At 34.9% G+C, this 25,870-nt stretch overlaps 1 protein-coding gene across 5 annotated transcripts in view; it reads left to right on the forward strand.

Annotated features, from left to right (window-relative positions):
* Positions 1-25,870, forward strand: part of f (espin protein forked) — a 490,027-nt gene that overhangs the window by 337,995 nt on the left and 126,162 nt on the right. For all 5 annotated transcript variants that reach the window (XM_081736896.1, XM_081736897.1, XM_081736899.1 and 2 more), the window contains 2 exons: positions 12,888-12,995; positions 22,981-23,398. In XM_081736896.1, the coding sequence (XP_081593022.1) occupies positions 12,888-12,995; positions 22,981-23,398 (526 nt within the window). The remainder of the gene's footprint in view (positions 1-12,887; positions 12,996-22,980; positions 23,399-25,870) is intronic.

Below are 25,870 nucleotides of genomic sequence, written 5' to 3' on the forward strand. Positions count from 1 at the left end.
GGGCCAGGGTACCCCCTCCTAAAAATTTAAAGGGGTGCACCAATGTACCTATGTCTTATGATAGGGAATGAACACCTATACATTACAATATAACCATATAAGGTAATAGGACCTCATCCAAGGAGATAAATTAGGTTAAAAACCAAACACGTGGTTGTACTAAAATTTGGCAATTTTGTACCCCTAAAAGGGAACGAGGTGGACCACCCAAATTTATAGTGATCCATATTAGCGTCCTATACTATAATACCAAATGTTTAAATTGGGCAATTTCTAAAAATGAAGGGGTGGGCCAAGGTACCCCTCCCAAATTTTTAAAGGGGTGCATTAATATACCCATGTCTTATGAAAGGTAATGGACCCCTGTATAAGCCCATATAACCATATAGGGTAATAACACCTCATCAAAAGGATAACTTAGGTCGAAACAAAACACGTGGTATAACGTATTGCTTACGTTTATATTTTGGCAATTTTGTACCCCTAAAAGGGAACGAGGTGGACCACCCAAATTTATAGTGATCCATATTAGCGTCCTATACTATAATACCAAATGTTTAAATTGGGCAATTTCTAAAAATGAAGGGGTGGGCCAAGGTACCCCTCCCAAATTTTTAAAGGGTTGCATTAATATTCCCATGTCTTATGAAAGGTAATGGACTCCTGTATACGCCCATATAACCATATAGGGTAATAACACCTCATCAAAGGGATAACTTAGGTCGAAACCAAACACGTGGTACAACGTATTGCTTACGTTTATATTTTGGCAATTGTGTACCCCTAGAAGGGAACGAGGTGGACCACCCAAATTTATCATGATACATATTAGGGTCCGGTACTATAATACCAAATGTTGAAATTGGCCAATTTCCAAAATTTAAGGGGTGGGCCAAGGTACCCCTGTCAAATTTTTCAAGGGGTGCATTAATATACCCATGTCTTATGAAAGGGAATGAACCCTGTATACGCCCATATAACTATATAAGGTAATAACACCTCATCAAAGGGGATAAATTAGGTCAAAAACCCCCGAAATTTAAATTTTTGGCAATTTTTTACCCATGAAAGGGTACGACATAGACACCCAATACTGATAGAGGTACATACTATGGTCCTAGGCTACCACACCCAATTTTTAAATTTGGCAATTTCCAAAATTTAAGGGGGGTGGTCCTATGTACCCCTGCCAAAATTTAAGGGGTGGGCCAAGGTACCCTTGCCAAAATTTAGAGGGGGTGGTCCTAGGTACCCCTCGGTCATTGACCCCGGGCCAAGGTCATTAACCTTTGACCCCGGTCATAAAAGAGAGTGAGGATGAGTCATTCGGCCATACGCCGGGGACTACTACTACTAATAACTCCTTTTTCAACTCTCTTTACGTACTGTGATTTGTGTCCATGAGAGTATTTAATCGTTTTTGTTTTAACTATAGACAAATAGTTGCTTCATATCACATATATATTTATATTTCTCATTTCGTCACTTGACGCACTTGATATAAAATTTCAAAGTTTATCAAGATTAAAGAAAAATTATCGAATCCAGTCACAGACATTGGGAACATATTTCCATATTCCTGTATTCACATTACTAAATTATTAACCTAATTTCAGTTCGTTGAATTTAAGATCACTATTTTTTTTTTCTAGTATAGATCGTGTAGTCAAAAGATTCTAGTCACTGAATAGTTAGGTTTCCGATCGTAGGGGAAGGATTTGTTTCATAGTTTACTGATAGAAGGATTCGTTGGAGGGGCGCACTGTTTCGTAGCTTACTAATTTCACTATGATCTCGCAAAATAAATTTGGATAAGGATTAGGGTTATTTTTTTACTTTTCTTACGACCTGCTACTTGTTTTATTTACATGCAGTATTTAACATGATATTCAACTTTAATAGTTACAAACATCAATAACAACTCAACAAAATGTCATTTATTACAATTTACGCGGTAATACTGTATATCACAAATAGTTGGTAAATGTCGGGTGTCAAAAATCTATGGCAACCTAAAACAACCAGGGTAAATACCGAGCCCTTTACATACATACTCGCATATATATATATATATATATATATATATATATATATATATATTCATATTACTCAATATAATAAATTTCACTTTAATATCCATCTTAGTATTTCGTCGACATTTAAATTCTACATAACCGTTTATATTCAACAAGTATTCACGCTTGCTTGGCTCAAAATAAACAAAAACCCTGACTATAAAAATTCACTTTTTTCCCTCATAAGGTTGCAACATTGTAATTTATATGTAAACCCGATAATCAATAATCATTCTCAATTCACTAAAGATCCGCGTATAAAGAAATAGTTGGTGTTATTTAATAAGTTGACATAAGAGGTGGAAATACAACAAATAGAGCAGGCACGTAACTTTTCAAACTATGTAAGTACATATACATAGATGTATATACAGGGAAAAAAATCAATGTTATTCGAAACTAGTGGGCCCAAACTACTAATACATACATACTATATGACCAATCAATAGAAAGAAAACCAGAAATCAGTCGTCAATGGGTATAATTTGTACGATCAATGAATAACAAATGTTTCTAGGAATCTGAAAGCACAGTGTACCTTCTCGTCAATTTCTCCCGTGGTGGATTAAATATCGCGAAAATGGTCCTGAGTTGTGCTGCAATACCTCCACGAATTGCATCCCTCGATGTCTCAGTTAGTACATACGATCGAAATAAGTGATATGAATATTGTACGTTTTCATGAGTTTCAGAAACCGGGGGGAGGAGGTTGAAAAATTTGAAAAAAAAATCTCGAAGTAATGAAGACAGAGAGAGAGATAGAAAAGAAGGAAGACGAAGAATAGGGGCGCCAAAGACTTAAGTGGGAAATAACTAACGCTACAAAGATAGAAGTCGAATTTCGCTCTCAACAAAATCCATAGCCAAAATATTCTTAACATGTCAAAAGGGTGGTCTACTCAAATACGTAGACTCAAGGGGCGCCCTGCTGCCAAGGATGCAAGTTCTGTGTCCATCAGATCCCAATCCCACAAGAATTTGCTTGTAAGATTGAAATCCGATCCCCGTATCCGGCCCAGACCAGCAGGATAAAAGGAGGGGGAAAAGGGACCAGGTAACTGCGTCCCCAATTTTGAAATCTCTAAGTAAAAAAAAATATTCGACCCCTTAGAAAAACTAAGAAGGTTCGAGGACAGTAATGAAACTAGAATAGAAGTATTATCTAAGATATCCCTAACTAATGATTTGCCGAAATAAAAAAAAATTAAATAAACTGAATTTTGGATCGGTGATTTCTATGCCAAACCATCACCGATAGCTACCCTGCGCAGACACGCCACAGTCTGGGATGTCGTTAATTTCCCTCGTCTAATTAAACTAAGAAAAGAAATGAAAATACTTAAAGGGACTAGGGGTCGACATCCGGGTACGCTAATGACATGAATATTAATTTAGTAGCAGTTGATTTAATCGGATAGTCCGAACTGAGTTATATGAACACTGCACAATAAATAAATAAGGTAAGCAACGAAAAAAAAATCTCGGAGAGGCAATGAATGTTAAAGGTACAAATGACCGAAACCTGTACTTTTCGATGATCACAGGATATAGCAGTTGGTTTTCTTAATTATCATTTCTGTCAACCTTTAGAAGTAATTCCCACATGATGCTACCCTATCTATTGAAAGGCTTAAGATCCGGGGCTGTTATTATGAGGTACTTAAATGCGAAGTAACACACAATTCCCAACTACAATTTACTATCCAAGTAGCAAACTCGGTTGGATGAATGTACTGGTGTAGAAGTCAAAACGCGAGAGATTTTTTTTTTGTAAACATATTCATATTTTCACTACATAACATACACTAGGCCTATCCATTTAAATATAGGTGTCATCATCTCATTCATATTTTATATCATATTATTAATATATCATTACATTCATTCATTATCTACTAATTTTCGCGCGAAGTAATATTTTATAGACACCCTATTTCATACATTTTACACGCAGGCCATACACATATTTATATTACACACTAATAAATATATAATTATCACAATCTATCACGCTCAAACTACTACACGATAACATTCATCGAACCACGTACTCTTTGTTTCGAAGCACCCAAATTGTATTTACTTCGCAGTTTAAAAAAAAAATCATACGTGTATTCACTGAAAGTTAAATTGTCAACGATTAATCTATTTCCAATTTGCTGATAAAACTAAAGCAACAATGGAATTTTTCTACAGCCACGGGAAAAGAGAATTTAATACTGCATTTTGAAACAAACAGTAACAGCATATGGGCTTTACTTCTATTAAGAAAATAGGTATTCTTTATTTCAGTAGATATTTCAATTACTACTGGACCTAGCAAGCTGAAATTTTCAGTACAGGAAGATCTCATGCTATCTTATATGAAGGTATACTCATCTGAACCGAAAACCATGTCCACGGGAAGTAATTTGAGAATAAATGGCCAAAATCAAACAATCTAGATCACTAAATCATGCGATGTCGTAATGTCAACAAACAATTGACTACCGAAAACGGACACTATGGCGCTGTGGTGGAGGCATAATTTACCGTGTACTGAAATATATACTTGTACTCATTAATCAGAAATTTAATATTTACTCCGGTTTAGTATACTTCGAGTTAGACAAATGGTACTAAATTAACGCATATTTATACACTGTCCTAACCGAAAATTCACACACTCACACAAACTACTAACTACATACACCACTGTTAGTACTATACATAAAGACAACTAACTAAACCAAACATGCACCATTTAATTACATGCATGTTGACGAAAAATACTCCCTTGTTGGTATATACAGTCGGCTCTATTAAACTTAAAGGGGGGCAAAATGAGAAAGGTAACCCTAGGTCCAATTGACCTGACCAATTGTTTACATAATTATTGCCAAAGATTGATGCCCTGGGGGCACCTTAACGAGGTTTATTGAGGGACCCTTCCCCTGAAAGGGGAAAAGGCCCTAAAACAAATAATAACTAACCCATTCCCCCGCTAGAACTGGTTCAATTTGGAAAAGGGGATAGGAGCCCTTTTAAGCTAACTTAAGCTGCCATTATGATTATTTACATTACAACTATCAAACCTACTACGTACATGCACTTACTGTAAAAAAAAAAAAATCACATCTACCTAATACACGAACAACATGCACTAAACAGGTCGTAATTTCCCTAATCCCTAACTGAATATATGGTTTGAAAGAAAAAGAAAGTAAAGTCACTATTTCACTTTGTCTATTCTAGTTGGGCAGCAAACATGGCTTCCTAGAAAACAGAAATCCGGAAGTCAGATATTTTCCCCTGATTTTACAGTTCTCTGAACAAAAATATGTGTTTCTGGCTCCTAAATGATCACACGACGTTTATCAATGAAATTAACTGGATATTACCTTAAGTTCGTTTGAATTTCAGTCCTAATGAAGTCAAAATATGGTGATCACTTCCACAGATAGTGCTTCGTGACGTGTCTTCGATTATTCTGATAACATTGCGCCGAAAAAGCCAGAGGTAGGAGAATTCCTCCAATCAGAACGAAAACTTTAGCCGCGGAAATTACAAAGCAAATAGAAATTTGGCAAATCCAGATATAACCGGATCTGAAACTGACTATGGACTAGTGAGAGGGGGTGAGGGAAAGATTAGGTACCTGACTAAATTCTACATTGGTCTGAAATTAAGAAAATTTATATCCAATGACAGAACTATGTTTCGGTATGACGTCAGAATGGTAAACCTTGTAACTATTCGACTTATATATCCGAAAATGGGATTTACACTTAATCAAAATATAAATAAAATATATTATTCAGTGGGAATATGGTTACTAATGAAACCTTTCGATTCATTATATTTAATTCGAAGTAAAGAGAGTAAATAAATTGTGTAACTAAACCGAAATTGAATAAAAAAAATTACTAGGTACAGGGTGCGTAAAAAAAAATTGCCATTACTTTCAACTGTAATGGTACATTACAACTTTAATTAAAACTAAATTTTATTATTAAATATTATGAAAAATGTAATTAGATTTGAAGAAGCTATCGGTAAAATCAAACCTTAAAAAATTAAAGTTTATTTTACAAGAAACTGTAAAAAAAAAAAAAAACTCCCAAGTAAATAAATGAACTAAAATGATAATAATAATTAAAAAGATGGCGCAATTATCAACATTGTTAAAATTCAAGGAAGAAAAGGGAAACAGTCAATTCAACTCGTGTAAAAAAAAAAGAAAGAAAGAAAGAGCAATTATTATAGTGTGTATCATTTTGCCTATTCAGAACTTGTACTTGAAAACCAACTGCGTTCCACAGGATCTCAGTTTATATATATATAGCTCATGTTGGACCATGCACAAATAGGACCAGAGTCGTATTTGGTCATGGTCCAACATGAGCCATGACCTGGGGCGGCAAATTTTCTTGGACCAGATATTGCCCTAGAATATCTTATTTTCCATTATTATTTATGTATTACTATACGTACAGTACATTAGTATTGGCATGTTTAATATATTATTTTATTTATTCTATATTATATTTTTTTAAATTCTTTTTTCCTTTTACACTTAAACATTGATTATTCACTTTACTATATCAAATTTTCTACACCGGAATTTATTGATATTCAGGGAGTGGCAAGTTTTAATGACCCAGGACTGCAAACTAAGAAATCAACATAATTTTTAATAGCATACAATATAGTATGGCGAAATAACGTAAAAGTCATTTTTTTTGTAAAGTTGTTAATTTTAAGTCTTACCCTAAGTTTCCATAATTGAAATATAGATTTTTTTTAAAAATATTTTTGAACAAATATGATATTTTACAATACTAATGTTAAATTTGGATCTACTTTTACCTGAGATTAATTAACGAAACCTGACCTCCAAACACTAATTACAAATTTATTAATAACTTGTGCTCTCTCTCTCTCTCTCTCTCTCCATCTATATATATATATATATATATATATATATATATATATATATATATATATATATATATATATATATATATATATATATATATATATATATGTGTGTGTGTGTGTGTGTGTGTGTGTGTGTGTGTAATTTTAGCAATTTATCTGTTACCTTCGTCAGACACATTGTTTCGTGTCATTTTACTTTCGTGGGAACGCAGTGGCTCAGTGGTAGAGCGTTCTCCTCTGGTGCTTGGGGTCTCGGGTTCGATCCCAGCCCCCGCCAAGCGAACTTTGTGGTGGACAAACACCGTGTGCGTGGGTTTCCTCGGGGTTCTTTCCACCATTTCATTCATAACTCATCATCACCGTCTCCTTTAGCCTAACGGTGGGACATAAAACTCAAAGATTTCATTTCATTTTTTCATTTTACTTTTTTAGTTGTTCTACCCAAGTCTTCAGCTTTGCTGTACATCATAGGTTAAATTCGTGTTTAATTAAAAGTTCTAATTGTTAACATTTTGCCCACCAACTAACTTTCAGTTACACAAATATTAATGCTTAAATGTAAATATGGCTATAACCCTTGTGTTAATAATAAATAGCAACGCACGTTCATGTTAAGCATAATTACTATCCAATTTCAAGTAGTTAAATGGAAACAATACAGTTTAAGTTGCAATTAACTCGTTACAATATTACTGTAGACTATAATAGATATCAATGTTCAAATTTAATTTAGTTAGAAGCTTTGTCCTATTTTGAAATACCTTATGATTAAATTGAAACAAAATCAGTTTTAAGTTGCAATTAAATTGAAACAAAAATCAGTTGTAAGTTGCAGTTAAATTGAAATAAAATCAATTTCAAGTTGCAATTAAATTGAAGTAAAATTAGTTTTAAGTTGCAATCAAATTGAAATAAAATCAGTTTTAAGTTGCAATTAAATTGAAACAAAATCAGTTTTAAGTTGCAATTAAATCGAAACAAAATAAGTTTTTAAGTGGCAATTAAATTGAAACAAAATCAGTTTTTAAGTTGCAATTACTTTGTCACAATAACTTTAAATGTGGTGGTTGACGGAACGATAATAGAAATACACGTAATGTTGATGAAATAATTTGTAAAGAACCTCAAAAAAAAAAAAAAAAAAACTCCAGAACATGTTGTTAATCACATCGCGTGGATCAAAATTTCTCATACTTTACGTAGTAAGAGGTGAACGCTCTACAAGTAATCCTCTGTCCCTCTCGCATGTTTGTCAGTTGTGTTCTTTATTTGTTGAAGTGAAAAAAGAATGTTCTTTCTTAATTGAGCCATAAAACTTTTGCGTTACCACTGTGCATGCATCTTTGATATGCTTCATCGCCGGTTAAATTTCCAGTAGCAGTTATATAGCTTTTATACTGTGGTTTTTATTATCTTGAAGAGTAATTTCAATTTTTAAAAAAATAGCAAACTCTGATCGTAGAAATCAGAAATAATGCCGAATAGTGCACTATATACATCACCTAACTATAGTGAAAGTTGTTTAGGCGGCCTTAGCCTTCTGTAGGTAGTAAAGGTAAGATCGCTTCGTTATACGCATCTATAAAAATAAAACTGAATGTAGCGAGGTTTGACGGTTCTCCTAGACCGCTGCACCAAATTATTTTTAGCACAGTTGTAAGTTGCAGTTAAATTGAAATGAAATCAGTTTTAAGTTGTAATTAAATTGAAGTAAAATTAGTTTTAAATTGCAATTAAATTGAAACAAAATCAGTTTTAAGTTGCAATTAAATTGAAAGAAATCAGTTTTAAGTTGCAATTAAATTGAAACAAAATCAATTTTAAGTTGCAATTAAACCGAAACAAAATTAGTTTTTAAGTTGCAATTAAATTTTAAAAAATCAGTTTTAAGTTGCAATTAAATTGAAACAAAATCAATTTTAAGTTGCAATTAAATAATATGTTGTTGATTATTTTTAGCACATGAGGAAGGGAGTAACAAGAAAAAAATAATCGAAAACGACCAACTGTAGTGTCCAAGTCATAATTTTCGGGGTCGCTGAGAGGAATAGTAACCACCCCAATGCCATTTAAGTTCTAGTTTATTCCCTATCGGCATGCGTGAGGAGAAATAGTGGGGATGGGAAGGGATTGGTATGTAAAAATAATCGAAAGCGTTCTATATTAGTGTCTAATAGTTGAACAATAATGTAATGAATCTTAGTAAATGTAGATGCAGGTCCGACTCTTAATATCGTCTTGTCTTCAGTGGATTATATTGTCAACTACCCCAATTATGAATGCATTGAGATACTGCATTAAAGTACGGAATAAGGCCAACCTCACCAGATCTAACCTGCTCTCGCTGAGATGAATAGTGCCATATCGGTGCCATTTAAGTGCAGATTTATCCTCCATCCATATCATAAGAAGGAAAAGAGGTTCAAACCCTTTTCATAAACATATTCTCCTCATGCGAAGAACTGGTAATACAGCTAGTAGGTAATAAATACAAAAAAAAAAAAAAAAACAGTTCATAGTTCAAACTGTTATTGATCTATGTTGAATTATATTCTGAATTGAACCGACTATGTTTCATATAAAATCGTTCAGACTGCTTCAGGAAATTTGACCAGGTATTTCAATTAGGATGTAACGAAATTAAGTCTGAAAAACCAGAAATAATACGAACGGAAGTCGATGTGCCGACTTAACTAAATGTCTTTTGGTTGGCAATGGCGTTTCGAACTTGGTACTCCAGAGAGATTATTATTATCACTAAATAACCCATTGATTGTATCTTCAAATATTTTAACAAGATAATGTCAATTTAAGTATTGTTGTAATAAACTTCAAATTTTGTATATTTGACTGGTCCGAAATTGAGAAGGATGTCAACGTTTTTGTATACTGTGTCTTTCGAACGTCTTCGTGCCTGTGCCTACGAACTGAGTATATTCTTCTTAGTGTAGCTCTAAATTTTGTAAAAATGTTGTCTTATATCGATTCTCAAACAGTTTTTCTTGTCTCGTTTTGTAAGTTAATTATCCCCCCGATTTTTGTCTTAATTTCATCTAGAGATGATTAGAATCCTTCCGCGTCACGAGAGGTCCACGAAAAATGTGTGATATAACAACACTTAAATCACACTTTATTATTGGAATAAGTATATTGTGTAATGACTTGCGTATTTAAAACATTGCTAAATGCTCTTCTTTGTGTTCGTACGATCGCTTTATCAATTTATAAATTCTAAACTATGAATCAAGTTACACTAGAAATGTATTTGAGATATAAGACTTGGGTGAACTAGTGGAGCCCACGAGACTCGAGAACTTTCTCGTCTCGTCTCGTCTCGTCTCGTCTCGTCTCGTCTCCAATTTAAAAAGGTATACTTCTCGTCTTGACTCTCGAAATGTCTCGTCTCATCGGCAACACTAATTATTCTGTATATGTTGTCCCAGCTCTCTCTGTGTGTGATAGAATTCAGCCTCTAAACTATACAAACAGCCTGTGAAAGTGCTATGGGAAGGGAAGCCCTTTTTTCTCAATGTTGTTCAGATCATTACGCATACACAACGTCTGTGACCTTAATAAATAAACAAAGATTTCCCTTGTTTAGAAAATGTCACATATATTTCATATGTAATGATTCCCTCCTTGGCCTTCTAATTAAACTATACAAACAAACATTCCCTTCAAAACCAGTGTGCTGTGCAATTCTTCTTGCTAAGTGCACCAACCATATTTTGAGGCCACATACACTATACACAGTACGGAATGTGTATTGTCTCTCTTCTACCATCGAGTACAGGAAATATATTTATCGCTTGTATTCGCTGTTTGGCATTTAACGTGAGAAAAATGTTGCATGTATGTGTTTCTACTAGCACCGTTATACGTACAAGCTGATGTATTGTTTCCTTCCTGTGTGTATGCGTAGAGAAAAATTACTATTTACTGCTAGTTATCAGGGAAGTACACAAGATGGGAATATAAGGGTTCAATCCTTCTTTCCAAGTCTTTCCTTCTTGAATATATATGAAGGAGGGAAAAAATTCGCCTTCCTATTAAAGAAGTTTTGAACCTGAATCCAAAATGGCGGGCTTCAAGATGACGGAGGATAGTACCATGCGGCTCTTTCTCCAGCATCCATGGGCGCCCGAAGAAAATTTTCTAGGGAGAGGCTCATCTCTCTGGTTGCTATATTACGTTTGCTATTTTTTTATTTGTATTAAGAAAATCTTGGCTTAAGAAAATCTTAAAAAATTTAATACATTTTCGTGAGCCATAGGGGGTCCCAGACCCCACCCTGCCTTCCTCTTCGGGCACCCATGCTAGCACCCCTATCCAAGATATGATGTCACTCCCAAGATATAATGGCAGATATGAGAGAACCCCTGGAAGAATCTCTGAGAGTGATCGACCACTGAGCCTGAACTCGGCATATCTCGCTTTCGAAGTAAAGATGCTAAGCACTAGATCTACGCCCGTTCGGTTACATAAATAGGCTTGTCACAAGATAGAATAAAATGTGTGTTGAGTATGCATTAGGATTAGGATTAGGATTAGGCATTAGATTTCTGGGCTTTCAGCATGTATGGCCATGTTAGCCCGTCACGTACGAGGGATGATGTCCCTCGGCTATCACACTATCTGAGGAAAGGGAAGGAAGCGTTCGGGGACCTGTATTTAGGTACCATCCCAGCATTTGCGTAGTGTAAATGAGGAAAACCTCATTTAGAATGGGTAGCCTGAAAAAGTTTTTACACTTCTTTCGACCAAGTGTCCTCACCAGGAATCGAACCCAAGACCTCTCGCACCAAGGACAAGATCGTTGAGTGTGTACGTCAGCCTCTACGAGTATCGGCACATCATGCTTCATATTAACTATTTTTGTAGCGAAAAATGGTGCGTAGCGTATCTTTATGCCTTTCAGTTACACTTTGATTGATGAAAGTTTATAAAATTATCAATGCTATTAATTTCTCTTCCTCTAGATAACATTTCTGGTGCATGGGGTCCCGGGTTCCATCCCAGCTCCCGCCAAGTGAACTTTGTGGTGGACAAACACCGTGTGCGTGGGTTTTCTCGGGGTTCTCCCGTTTCCTCCCACTTTCTTCATTCCACCATTTCATTCATTACTCATCATCACTGTCTCCTTTAGCCTAACCGGCATAACCGTGGGACGTAAAACTCAAAGATTTCATTTCATTTTCTAGATAACATTTTAATAGTTACAACCTCGAAACTAACATAAAAATAGATACGGAACATGCATCCTTGGCTTGGTTAGGTGTAATTATCAATTAATTACCAGGCCCGCAACCAACCACAGAGGTTTGGGGGGACCATGAATATGTTAGAGGGGGCAAGTCATTAAAAATTATCTTACAAATTGCTAAATTGTGTTTTTTGTATCAATAATAGCATTTTGTGTTAAGGTCTGGAGAAGCCATGAAAAGTTTAGGGGGGCCAGGCCCCTAACCCCCTCTGGTTGCAGGCCTGATGCGCATCTCTTATTACAGGCGTTTAGCTAGAAATAGGGATGCGCACGAGACAAATCGAGACAGGATTTTCCTGACAAAATTCGAGTCGAGACACGGGTCTTTCAATAGAGAAATATACATTTTTCGAGTCGAGACATCACTTTTACAGCACATTTTCGAGACGAGACAGCCACAAATCTTGTCTCGTGCGCATCCCTAGCTAGAAAGCATATGTCTCAGGGGCTCAGGACATTTTAAAGTGCATCGTAGAGATTAATTGCCCATCTGCGCTATACTGGGTAATATCACAGGCTTGACAATTCATTCATTAAAAACGAAAGTGATTTAAAGAAGTCTGTTTCTGTTACAAAACATGGACATAAATAATTATTTCATTTTTGCTCCTTTTCTTTTCTCATTGCAGTGTTTGAACGTTCTAGTACAGCATGGCACAACTCCAGATTATCAAGAAGAATCAAAGATGGCGAATGGAAAGTTGCATACTTGCACTTGCAGGAAAGGCGAAACAAAGGTATGGATTCCCGGTATTATTGTTTAATTTGTTACTTTCTGTAAGACGGAAAATAAATTTAATTTATCTAGAATCAGAATTATTTGTTGAATGCTAACATAAATCCATAATATAATGTTCATAGTGGAAGAATTCAAAAGGTAATCTATGAAAATAGCTTAAAATTTTGTATAACCAAATAAAGTACTCCCAACATCGAAATAGTTCGTCAGGAATGTCTTACTCTCCCCGCTCTTTGTTAGTTCCTGTAAACAACTTATTAATAATAGCTTAAAATTTTGTATAACCAAATAAAGTACTCCCAACATCGAAATAGTTCGTCAGGAATGTCTTACTCTCCCCGCTCTTTGTTAGTTCCTGTAAACAACTTATTAATAATATTTTAAAATAATAATTTTAGAAAGTAACCATATAATACTTTAAACTGAACTGTTTGTTCTTTTGAAAAGTTTTAGTTTAGTACACAAATTTCAGTGTCCCACATTTTCTTGGATACTAAAACTATATCCAGAAATAAATATGATTAAAGTTTATAACATTTGTCAAAACTACCTTGCTAACTTTTATGATGTCCATTAATTTTAATTGTCATTGCTTCATGTAGTAAAAATTCAGAAATTTACTGGATCGACGGACAATTTGGAATTCAACCTTCTGTATCAGCACCGAAGGTTTACAAAACGTGGAACTACTGCTTTACGTGAAATCTAGACGAAATGAATTCCCACTGAGAATTGAATTCGGGTCTCTGGCAGCAAAATTGTAGTAGATTGTAGTGAAAAGCTTGAACTACTCTTATGTTAACGCAGCGAGCACTGGTAATTAGTTAGATTTTCGCTTTGCAGTGGGAGGTCCTGGGTTAGAATTTTATGGCTGAAATCTTCAAAAGTTTTCCCTCAGTTTCATCATGCAAATGCTGATTTAGTACCTTTAAATAAAACTGTAGATGACTCTTTTCAGATTTTCTTCACTTGATTCACTTTTATTTATTGTTTCCAGAATAAAACAGTTTTACATTTTCTGAAACTTTATTAATAAATAGATGAAACAATGTCCACCAAAAGGGCGGTTTCTATTACGTCTTTGTGTTCACTCTCCTTAAAATTTCATAAAATCTATCAATAGTTTCTCCGTCTTTACTGATATATTGATATCGTTTGGTCTGTCAAAGATTAACCTAGAAGGGTGTTTAGAAAGGGAACTGTGGAATTTAAGAGTAGTTTATTTATTTATTTATTTAAAAACAACCACTAGATACACCTTGCATGACAAATTAACACTGAAACAATAAATGTCCCTTCGCGGCTGAGTCGATAATGGGCTACTTTCTGTGCGCATGGTGCCAAGTTCTTTTCCTGGGGAGTTAGGATACCACTTTAAACAGTAAGTTGCTTGGTTCCGTTTCATTTATCCTTGGTGATGAAAAGGGACGTTAAACTCTACCCAACCAACCAACGAACAAAACAAAAATAACAATGGAAGACGCTAGAAAGAACCTTTCCGACATTCGTCCGATAGGACAGACGAAAAACCCTTAGTCAGAAGATCCGATCTTCGGTTTCTAACCCGGGACCTCATTACTAGTCTACGCCCGTTATAATTTACTTTGTTAGTACTTCGTCGTAGTCAATTGGCTAACTTCAGTAATTTCTGTGCGCATAGTTCAGGGCTTATTTCCTAGTTGGGGAACATGCTTCGGATACAAACGGAATAGTGGTTCTTATCCTACTTTAAAGAGGTCGCGTCTCATATAGTCTCGGTATGAAAACGGATGTTAAATACCAATCAGTCAGTCAATCAATATGCTTGGTTCCAAAACTGCAGACATTCCATGTGATTTGTCCGTTTGAATTCAATGAAATTTAGTGAATCATAACAATGATATTAAGAACAGAATAAAGGACTATAATAAACACACAAAGTAATGTTGGAATATCTAGCAAATAGTTCACTATTCCTTTACAATGTGTTATTGATCTATCATTCTTTTCTTCTTTCCCTCCGTCTTCCCCCACTTATATGGAGTTGACGTTTCTTATGTGTCTCCTCCATAAAAGCTTGTCCCAGAATTCTTATCCTGTTAGATCTTTCTCTCTAAGGTCATTCTTAACCATATCTATTCACTTCCTTCTTGGTCTTCCTCTACCGATCTTCCCATCTACTTCCATTGACGTCACTCTTCTGATCATATAGTCGTTTCTGCTTCTCATTAGATGGCCGTACCACTGTAGTCTTCTTTCTTGAATCTCCTTAAATATCTCTACAACATTGATTTGTTCCCCTCACTTCCTCATTCGTCACTCTGTCTCGTCTTGTTATTCAACAAATCCATCGTAGCGTTCCCATTTTGGTAAAATTAAGTTTTTTTAGTGTGTTTTCTTTATTGATCATATTTCTGCTCTATAAATCATTGCTTGCCTAACCACTGTTTTGTAAATCATCCCTTTATTATTTACTGTGATTCTGCCAAGGATGTTATAAAATAGAGGATCTGCCCTTATGTACCTTCATCCTATTAAATCAATGAAGCCAAAAAACAACCGAGCATCGGCACGTCTGATTGGCTACTTTCGTTCCCGCTATCGTCTGATTGGCTACTTTCGTTTCCGCCATGATTGTTGGTTCAAAATATTGCGATCTTATTGGGCGAAGTGGACAGAGTAGGAGGTGGCGAAACTGTGACGTATGGCTTCAAGATTTTGTTGTAAGGGCAGATCCTCTATTTATAACATCCTTGGATTCTGCGATTCTGCGATCACACAGGACGCCACATACTTTCTCCCAATATCATTATCCTCCTTGTATTCTATGTTATTTTCACGACTAAATCGCCATTCTTAACAACAAGGAGCCTAAATATTTAAAAATTTTCACTTCGTTCAATCTTTCTTCTCGTAGCTTTCTTCTCTAATTTTTACTTACTTACTTCTTGCGGTTTTGTTTCTCTAATTTTTAGATTCTACGGTGTATCTTCGAAAGATTTCCTCCAACTTTGAACTTTTCTGTTTGTGTTCCATAGTATATCATCGGCAAATATCATACATAAGGGAGCTTCATCTCTCACATCTTGAGTTATAACTGCCATTACAACATTGAAGAGGAATGGGCCTAAAGCTGAGCCTGAGGACTGGGATTTGGCTTTTAATAAACCTAACATAGTTTGATTTTTTTTCTTTGTAGATACATTACATTACTTAGTTCACTTCCCTAAGACAATAAGCAGTGGAAACTTGAACACACTGTAATCCCGTATGATATTTTTCAAGTTTTGGACTTGTCTTTTACGTGGTTTTAACATTAGGGTGTGCGGGAAAAAAAAATCATTTTTTTTAAGTCATAATACCGCGGAAAAGTTGCGAATTTGGAAAACTAAAAGGAGGTAATAAAAAAATAATAAAATTCGTTTATATTAATATGTTCCGGTTGCGCATGCTTTCTAAAGTTTGCCGAAATTTGAAAAAAAAATCATATTTTTACCATAATTTTTAACATTGTTAAATTAGCCTTTTCCCGAATGTAATAGCTCAAATTCTTATGTATTAGAACTACAGAAAACAATGTTTAAATATTATTTAAATGCATTAACATCTTCAAGTCGCGCATTGCCTTCAAAGTTAATGAAATTTTTGAAAATAATTTACAAATAATGGTAAATCATAGTTCAAGGGGAAAAAATCCTAATAACTTACATGTTTTGTTTACTTCCTTATTGAATACAAGTTTAAATGTTTAAAAACAAATTATTTTAGATCATTAGTAAGATGAAAATATTATCGTAGAAATGTGATTTTTTCTTTTTCAAATTTCGACAAACTTTAGAGCACATGCACGTCTGGAAGATATAAACCGATTTTATTTCCCTCTTTTTTCACTCCTTTTTAGTCTTCCCGATTCGCAACTTTTCCACGATATTACGACATGAAAAAAATGGAACTTTTTCGGTCTACCTTATTTAAACACTGACCAATTTAGTGAGCCCCTCTAGTTATTGATCCGTTTCAACAATTTCAGTTGAAATTCGGTTTTCAGCGTTTAGGAAAGAATATTACCACATTGAAGATTGTACTAAACAACTGCTCCTGTTTTACTTAACAAAACCCGTTAGACAAATAATGTTATGTAAGCCGATGCTTTGTCATGATGAACTTGCTGTGTTTCATGAGAATTGCTCCCTGGCAAGCTCTCCAAATGTCATGGAAACCATGATGCTACACTTTTGTTATGTTTTATGTACGCTACAGCTAAAGTTTTCAATAAGTTTTTGTCAGCCATTTCAAGGTTCTGATTTCTAACTTGGGGATAGATCTTACAAGAAAGGGGGCCGCGGTGGCTCAGTGGTAGAACGTTCACCTCTAGTGCTTGGGGTCCCGGGTTCGATCCCAGCCCCCGCAAAATGAACTTTGTGGTGGACAAATACCGTGTACGTGGGTTTTCTCGGGATTCTCCGTTTCCTCTCACTTTATTTATTCCACCATTTCATTCATTACTCATTATCACCGTCTCCTTTGGCCTAACCGGAATAACCCCGGGACGTAAAACTCAAAGATTTCATTTCATTTTCTCTTATAAGAAAGATACAACTAGGGAGACAAAGTCTGTTGTTGTTACACTGGAAGACTTTTCGGTTAAGTTAGAACAAATTGGTCGCAAGTATGTGAAACGAAATTATTGTTAAATTATACGTCCAGGTAACTCGAGCATCATAACTGATATTGGATTCAATCATGATTTACCGTAATTCAAATACACATCACTCCTATTGATGGTAGAATATTTGTCAGTGGTTCAGCATAATTTACTAAATATGTTACAGATGCTGTGTTAGGGAATAACGTCAAATGTCAATTGTACGTTTTTTTAAAAAAATCTTATTTACTTCCAACTGTTATAAAGAGGCAACTTCTGGTATTTAACAGGGTATTCTCTCTCATATTAATAGACTATTTTGTTTATATCATGGGCATTGAGTACCTGCGCTCTTTACTTTTTGACCTCACAAGATTAGATGGAACATAAAAAGGCCAAACAGGATTTCTTGTTTTGTCCACATGTAAATTGAGATAAAGATAGTGATATAAATTCACGCCAGGATAAGGCTGTAGGCGAAACAGAAAAATCCTTGTTACACTAGAACATGTAAGCGGTACTATTAATTAATGCCAGTAGCCTATATTATAATATGATGTCTGTGTTAACAAATTTGTAGGGTGTCATTTAGGTCTTCACAAGAGAGCTCACTCGGTACGTGGAAGATATGGTTCAACCTAACCTTTGAAAATCCAATTAAATTAGGTTTTCTTACCAATCTTCATAAAATCCTGCTTTTTAATTCTTCCCAGTCTACCCAAAGCCTCATTCCCAAGGGTTCTCAGTCTTATCTATACTTCACCTTTTATATATTTTTTGAGGGATGCGTGTCTCCCATCTTAGAACTTATGGATCAGATGAACATGGCGATTTAGTGTCTATATTTAATATGAATTTTCATTACTTTTTAAAGTTTTTTCCCCCTGGAACAGGAAAATTTAGACCTGGAAAGTTAGTTCCTTAACTACAATAGGAAGACAATTGGATGAAAATTTTTACTTTTTCGATCATCGGTTACAAAAATCCTATTGTATACTTATTATTCGTAATAGTATGTATGAGAAACTTCAGGGTGGTGAACATCGGGAAATAAGTTACTGACAGAATTCCAAATGTGTGTGGGCGATTGAAAAGTTCACAATACAAAAATGTTCAGATGGACATCTGTGCTATGGCGCATCGCTATACCGTTACGATACAGAAAAATAGAAAAAAGGAGCCGGTGTCATCTGGTGCATGATTCATCGCTGTTTGATATACTGAAGAGTGGTGAAAAGATACGTAGTATGATGATATGCAGGTCTTGTTTTATAAGTGTCATTACTTCGTTTATGAAGCATCAACCGTTACGGGTAGCTTGTTGAAGCTGTACGTCATCAATTGAATTTTATGTTGTTTTTAACCGTGACGGTTTCGTACACAAATGTCCAATAAAAAACATAACCTATAAGTTATGTGTCTAAGAAGCTTAGGTGAAACCATCTTGTATGCGAAGACAAATTCGTAATGCGGCATTAAAGTGAATAAGAGTATACTTTAGATTTGTTTAGTGTGTTGAAGAAGGTAATTCTACTCAACTTATCCCAATAAATGACAAAGTTACATAAAGAGAGATCTTTAAGTTTTACGTCCCACGGTTATGCCGGTTGGGCTAAAGGAGACGGTGATGATGAGTAGTGAATGAAATGGTGGAATGAAGAAAGTGGGAGGAAACGGAAGAACTGCGGGAAAACCCAAGCACACGGTGTTTGTCCATCACAAAGTTCACTTGGCGGGGGCTGGGATCGAACCCGGGACCCCAAGCACCAGAGGGGAACGCTCTACCACTGAGCCACCGCGGCCCTCAAAGACAGGCTAGAGTATATAAAGACATTAATAACACAAATACTCTATGAATATATTGTTCTTAAGAGTAAACAAGTGGTTATGACCCCTATTATCACATTGACTGAGAAATTAAAGAAAGAAAAAGATAGACCTGTTCATAAGGCTGGGCTACATATTTTTATTCTTGGCTTGATCGTCAAAGGAGCTAGATATATATTACATTTTGAAAGTTACATATTTCAATATAGATTTTTTCTTTCATTTGCGTCCGTAGGTTCGATTAGCTGTCCAAAAAACCATACAGAAATTTCCTACATAATTTACATAATACAAATATTACTTATAGCAAATGTTAAGCATATATAATTCAGGGAGCAAAAATCCAGTCCACAGTGAGAATTATGTATATGTGTAGATCTTGACCAAACACAGTCCGTGAGTAACATACACAAGTAACATGACTTTCAGTGTGCAAGGGCTCTTCGCCAGGTCCCCACTTTTTTTAAAATGACTCATTACCAACCAACAGAACGAGACAGTGTAATGCTTATAAAGTAATAAAACTATTGAAGTATTTAACAATAATTCATAAACGTCATAAACAGTGGCGTATTTAGAGGGGGGCTTCCGGGCTTAAGCCCCCTCCCGAAATCTTACTTACTATAGTAAAGTATATGAAATATCTTGCAGAATTTTCATATTTTCAGGCAAAGCCCTCCCCGAAAGTTAGCAAAGCCCCCCCGAAATAAAATCGTAAATACGCCACTGGTCATAAATTTTGTCTACAGATTTGCTTCTGAAGAAATCTTGCACCGTCTATTAGTTTATTGAATGCATCTCTGAAGAGAGTAAATTGAATACTTCCTAATATTTCCGTATTGTTTATTATATTTTTGTTATTCGCTAAAGTAATACTAATATTTAAAAGGTCATAACGCCTCATGTTGTAAGTACGCGTATCAAATATTCTCGTTGTTCGAAAGGAATGTTACACAACAAAGTAATGTAATAATAATAATAATAATAATAATAATAATAATAATAATAATAATAATAATAATAATAATAATAATAATAATAATAATAATAATAATAATAATAATATTTGTAAGTTCTGGGAGACATGTAGAGCTGATCACTATTTAATGCTCCCAGACATCACAAATGTACATATTCAAAATTGTTCAAAACTCCAAATGTTCCCCCAAAACGTAAGTTAATATCACTTGTATGATATTTTAAAAATACCAGTTTTATTAGTCACTTTTGGTGGGTGTTAACTTATTATATAATTCTGATATTTCAGTTTAAAACAAAACACACAAGTGCATAACTATGACTATATTGTACATTTTCATAGGGAGTTTCGGTTTTTTAGTCTCAAATTCTGAGAGTCCTATTCATATCTCGCCTATCGGCATTCGTCCTCAAGATGTTCAACTTAGCTACTAAACTCTGAAATAGGAACACATTCTTTGTAGATAATAATGTGTAGCAGGTCCTGGTTTCTCTCTGGTTTCTCTCTGGTTCCTGTAAATGGTTACGCCCTCTCTCCCGTAATATTTTTTATTATATAGTGTATGTTTTTTCTATATTTGGGTGCTCTATAGGAATCTTATAGATGATTTAAAAGTAAGAATGTCAGAATTTTAAAATGAGATAGAATGAAAACTACCAGTGATAATGAATTATTATTATTATTATTATTATTATTATTATTATTATTATTATTATTATTATTATTATTATTATTATTATTATTATTATTATTATTATTATTATTATCATTATTATTGTGAAAAGCTATCAATGACATTATGTATTGAACATAATGTCGCTTAAATGTCCCCTGCTTCGGCATACAAACAGATCTTCAAACCTGACGTGTCGCTGCTACTGATTCAATAATTGGTTGAACTTAGAAAAGTAACACAACAAAAATTTTAAAAGCAATACTTCTGGTACTGTTCGACTTCAAAGTAGCTACGAAATTTCAATATTATAAAGGACTTCGCACAATCCTTATGGAAATTGGATTTAGGTGAAATTGCTCGAAACCGTGATATGTTGTAGTTATTGTGATCCTGAGAAAAGGTTTCAATGGGCACAACCACCAATCACTGACTGTTTGACCAGTATAAGGCCACTTTTTTTTGAACACAGCAGAAGGCAACAGTATTCTGGATTTCGGTAGAATTGCTTGAAACCATGATATTTTATAGATGTTGCTATTCTGAGAGAAAGTCTCAATGGGCACAACCATCAATCATTGACCATTTGGCCAATACATGGCCACGTTTTTGAAAACAGCCGAAGATAATAATATTTTACTTTTACGTGGAAATTATTGAAACCGTGATGTGTTACAGACATTGTGATTCCTGAGAAAAAGTCTCAATGGGCACAACCACCAATCACTGACCGTTCACTCACTACAAGGCCATTAAAAAAAAAACGAGTATAACCATGTTCTGGACTTTGGTGAAAATCAATGAAACCATGATATATTGTAGATGTCGTGATCCTGAGAAAAGGTGTTAATTTGTAGCTATCGAGCAACTTTAGGTCAGTTGGTAGAGCTTTTCTTCGCATTTGGGAGGTTCGGCTCAGGCCGGTCATCTTCTCTAGGACTTCCGAAGCTTTCTTTTGTCCTGTACAATAATTGGGATGTCACCTATGCTTAAATGGTTTTAGCTTCTACTCACACTTCCCTTTACCGGGTTGTGGGGTAGGGTGAGAAGATATAAGCATTTTCACGGTTTCATACAATTCCACCGAAATCCAGAATACTGTTACCTTCTGCTGTTTTTTTTTTTCTTCAAAAAAGTGGCCCTGTAGTGGCCAAACAGTCAGTGATTGGTGGTTGCGCCCATTTGGACTTTTTCTCAGGATCACAATATCTACAGCATATCACGGTTCCAAGCAATTCTACCAAAATCTAGTGTCCATGTGGATTGTGCGGGGTTCTTTGTCCTATTCCTCATAACAAGTAGTGTGAGTTTATAAGGTAGTAGTTAGTAATAGATGTTAAAGATAAAAGGTAGTGAACAAAATTAGTTAAATTTGATATTTTGACAATTCGTTAACCACGTGCCTGTTACAGCACTATTCAAGTCAATTCACTCTTTCTTTAGTTATAATGCTACTGAACTGGCCCCCAGAGTTGAACGCATTAAGTTGTGTGCATTTTAAAAAGTTGTGTCTCATAGTGACATATCCAATTTTATAGTGTTTAGTGCTATTTGAAACAGAGTGTTTTGAAGTTTTATTTTGTTCTGTTTCCCATTTAAGAAAAGAAATTTGGAACTATGAGACACTTTAAAAAGAAATTCTTCACCACAAATCTCAAAATTGTATGTTCAGTTGTAACTATTAGCACACTTATAGTTAGAAACAAAACATAACTGAATGTATTTTAATTTTTCAACTTTGAAATGTATCTATATAGTGCATCATTTAGTTTTATGTGGTGTACGCTTTTCAACTGGATTGTATTATAAAGATTTATTGATACCTTAATATAAAAATTAATCTGCATGTTTGATTTTGTAAACATGATTTTCTCTTGCAGTGTTCTTATGCCAATTGTATAAATAGTGAAGAGGATCGAGAACCGTTCTACCTGCATCCGCCGTCGCTACGAAGTTCCATCTCCGCTCCACAGGACCACCACGACGGTCTTTACATCAATCCAATGACTCAAAGTGACGACAATAGGTCTAGCATGCGCTCAACAAGGACTCGAACTCGTGTCTCATCAGAATCTTCCTACTCACCTCCTCGTAGCTCAGGCAGCTCAACTAGCAGTGAACCTTTCTATTTGCACAATCCACGAGATCTTATCTATAACAGGGTGAAGGATCTATTCGAGCGACGAAGCCACGGCAGTGCAGAAAGTGTGTATATTGAAATCAGCGAGAAGAAACCTAGAACCAACGAAACTAGCAGGGAGAGCTCTACAACGGCACCGACCGTTCACGGTGTTACAGGTAAGCAACATGTAATATTAGTTAATAGTACGATGTTAATTCTGTAACCAAACACTCTGGGGTATGTAGAACCTTGACCATATTTTAAATTTATATTGTGAATTAAGGCTCTTCCTAAGCTCGTTTTTTGAATTTTGTGAATAATTAAAGACAATGAAAACTTTTTTAAAAAAAATGTACAGGGTGTCTAGGAAGTCCCTTTACACCTGCAGTCCATTTTCATGTGGAGCTGCATTGTACTTCTTGCAATTCCAAGTTCTGGAGAACGCTTCTGGGTCGACTTTGAGGGTGAACGCATCATTAACGCACTAACTTCTGCACACGTTTCCCTTTCGAGTTGATGAACAACCAGAATGAGAAACATCCAAAATACTTCCCACGCGAAAAGCTTTCTTCTCCCAGATGATGAAAGTCTGACGACTTGTTCGGTGCTTACCGAAACGTTTACGAAACCTATCCATTACCTGCGGCATATTTTTGTTGTTGTAATTCCGTTCATGGACCCACATACTTGCCACTAAATGCTCCTCCAAAGTGAAGTTACTACTATCTACCATTGTTGTTCACTGAACATGGAGAGAAGAGACAATAAACGGGTGAATGCAATGAATTTATTTTCCTCCCTCCGCGGGTAGTCACATGACAGTTAAGCGGCAATCACGTATTAATTCACGTAAGGAGCACTGTTGCTATATCAATGATCAGGATGGGAGGTTCAAATCTTAAATATCTTAATATCTTACATTGTTACACGCATTTAGTTCGGATGTAAAGGGACTTTCTGGCCACCCTGTAGATAGTACTATGATATAAACTAATAATTGTTTTCAAGACCTTTCGTATAGCGTATAAATTTAGGTGGCCAATAGTTATGACGTCAAAAGCTTCACACCTAAATTTTTGGTCAAGAAGAAAAGTTTTGGAAGCTGTTATTAGTGTATTTACTAGCGATACTACCTAATATATTATCTACATTTTTGATATTCTTAATTGTCTTAATTGTAATTCACTAAAATTCAAAAGAAGTGAGGAGTGATCCTCAATTTTACCAGACTGATCAACGAGAATTGATGTAAATTCAGCTTCCAGTCTCCGCTTCCCAAGAGCATTATTCATAGTTTTTGTATGTGTTAAATCTTTTTAAATATGTGCTATAATGTTGTGAACATCGTGTCTTCTTAACATATCGCATAACGGTGTATCTTCTGCACTACAATTGGATTTATCTAGGATCGAGCACCATTAGTTGGCCTATTTCATGATTCACTATATTAGAAATTCACACGACTGTTCCAGAAAAAAAATAATACTGTCGAAAAAAATAATCTATCTACATTAAGACATATTCCAGTCTCACATATTTTATTAATTACTTTCAAAAAATCATAGTAAACTCAGCCAAGTACTCTAGAATCTGTTACTGTAGACCGCAATGTGTAATGTACCGAAAAATAAATGTCAATTTGATTGACGTAGATAGTTTTTAAGATTGTCCTTTGAGATGTATGAGTGCTATGCATTTAATAGATACTTACGCTAAAACGAAAATAATGTGAGTCGTGCTGATCTCTTTAACAGTTTATGAATACACAATGGGTACAAAATTATCCCGAAGTTACTTTTGAGAAATTTGTTTCATCATCAATTAATTTTCAAAATTAATAACATTGCTTCATACACTTGAATAATTTATTTACATCAGAGTAGTAATACAAGTCATCTGAAATGTATAGAACTAACTATCTGTATGGCCTATGGAACGAGGACGTTCAATGCCGCGTTCACAAAAGTTTTCTACTGTCTTGTTCTTAGCCAACACGATCCAATTTCTATTTTTTATTCAAATTTCTGCAAGATCCATCTTAATATTGTTCTTCCATTTGCAATTAGGTCTTCCTAAGTCCGAAGGTCGTTTTCAGCTTGGACTTCCAGTTAAAACTTTGAAAGCGTTCCTAGTTTCTTCCATTCTGGCTACATGACTTGCCCATCTCAGTCTCCTAGATTTGATGATCCTAACAATGTTTAGTAGATGGAATAAATTATGCAGTTCCTCGTTATGAAGCTTCCACCATTCTCCATTCCCATTTCAACATATATTTAGAAATATCTGAAAATTCGCAAAGTAATGAGGTTCGTAACGTAATCTTAAAATTTAATATTGTCTATACCTTGATATCATTGGAATTTTAATACAATGTTTACATTAATAATAATTAATTCTAATGCCCAACTGTTTTAACAAACATGTTCAAAAGACCTATATCTGTTTCTAGAATAGCTATTGTTTACGGATACATAATAGGCATGTATAGCTACCATATTTATTTTTGTACTTTTACGTATCAATTTATCATCAGATCGCACAATGGTTTACCTGTACCGAGATCTTTACATTGGTGAAGCTCTATTCATCCGGTGCCCGGTGTCCTTGAAATGCTAAGAATTTTAATTTACCTTGGTTAAATATTATTT

The sequence above is a fragment of the Thermobia domestica genome, chromosome 13, assembly GCF_964235325.1.
Source record: "Thermobia domestica chromosome 13, izTheDome1.hap1.1, whole genome shotgun sequence".
Taxonomy (NCBI): Eukaryota; Metazoa; Arthropoda; class Insecta; order Zygentoma; family Lepismatidae; genus Thermobia; species Thermobia domestica.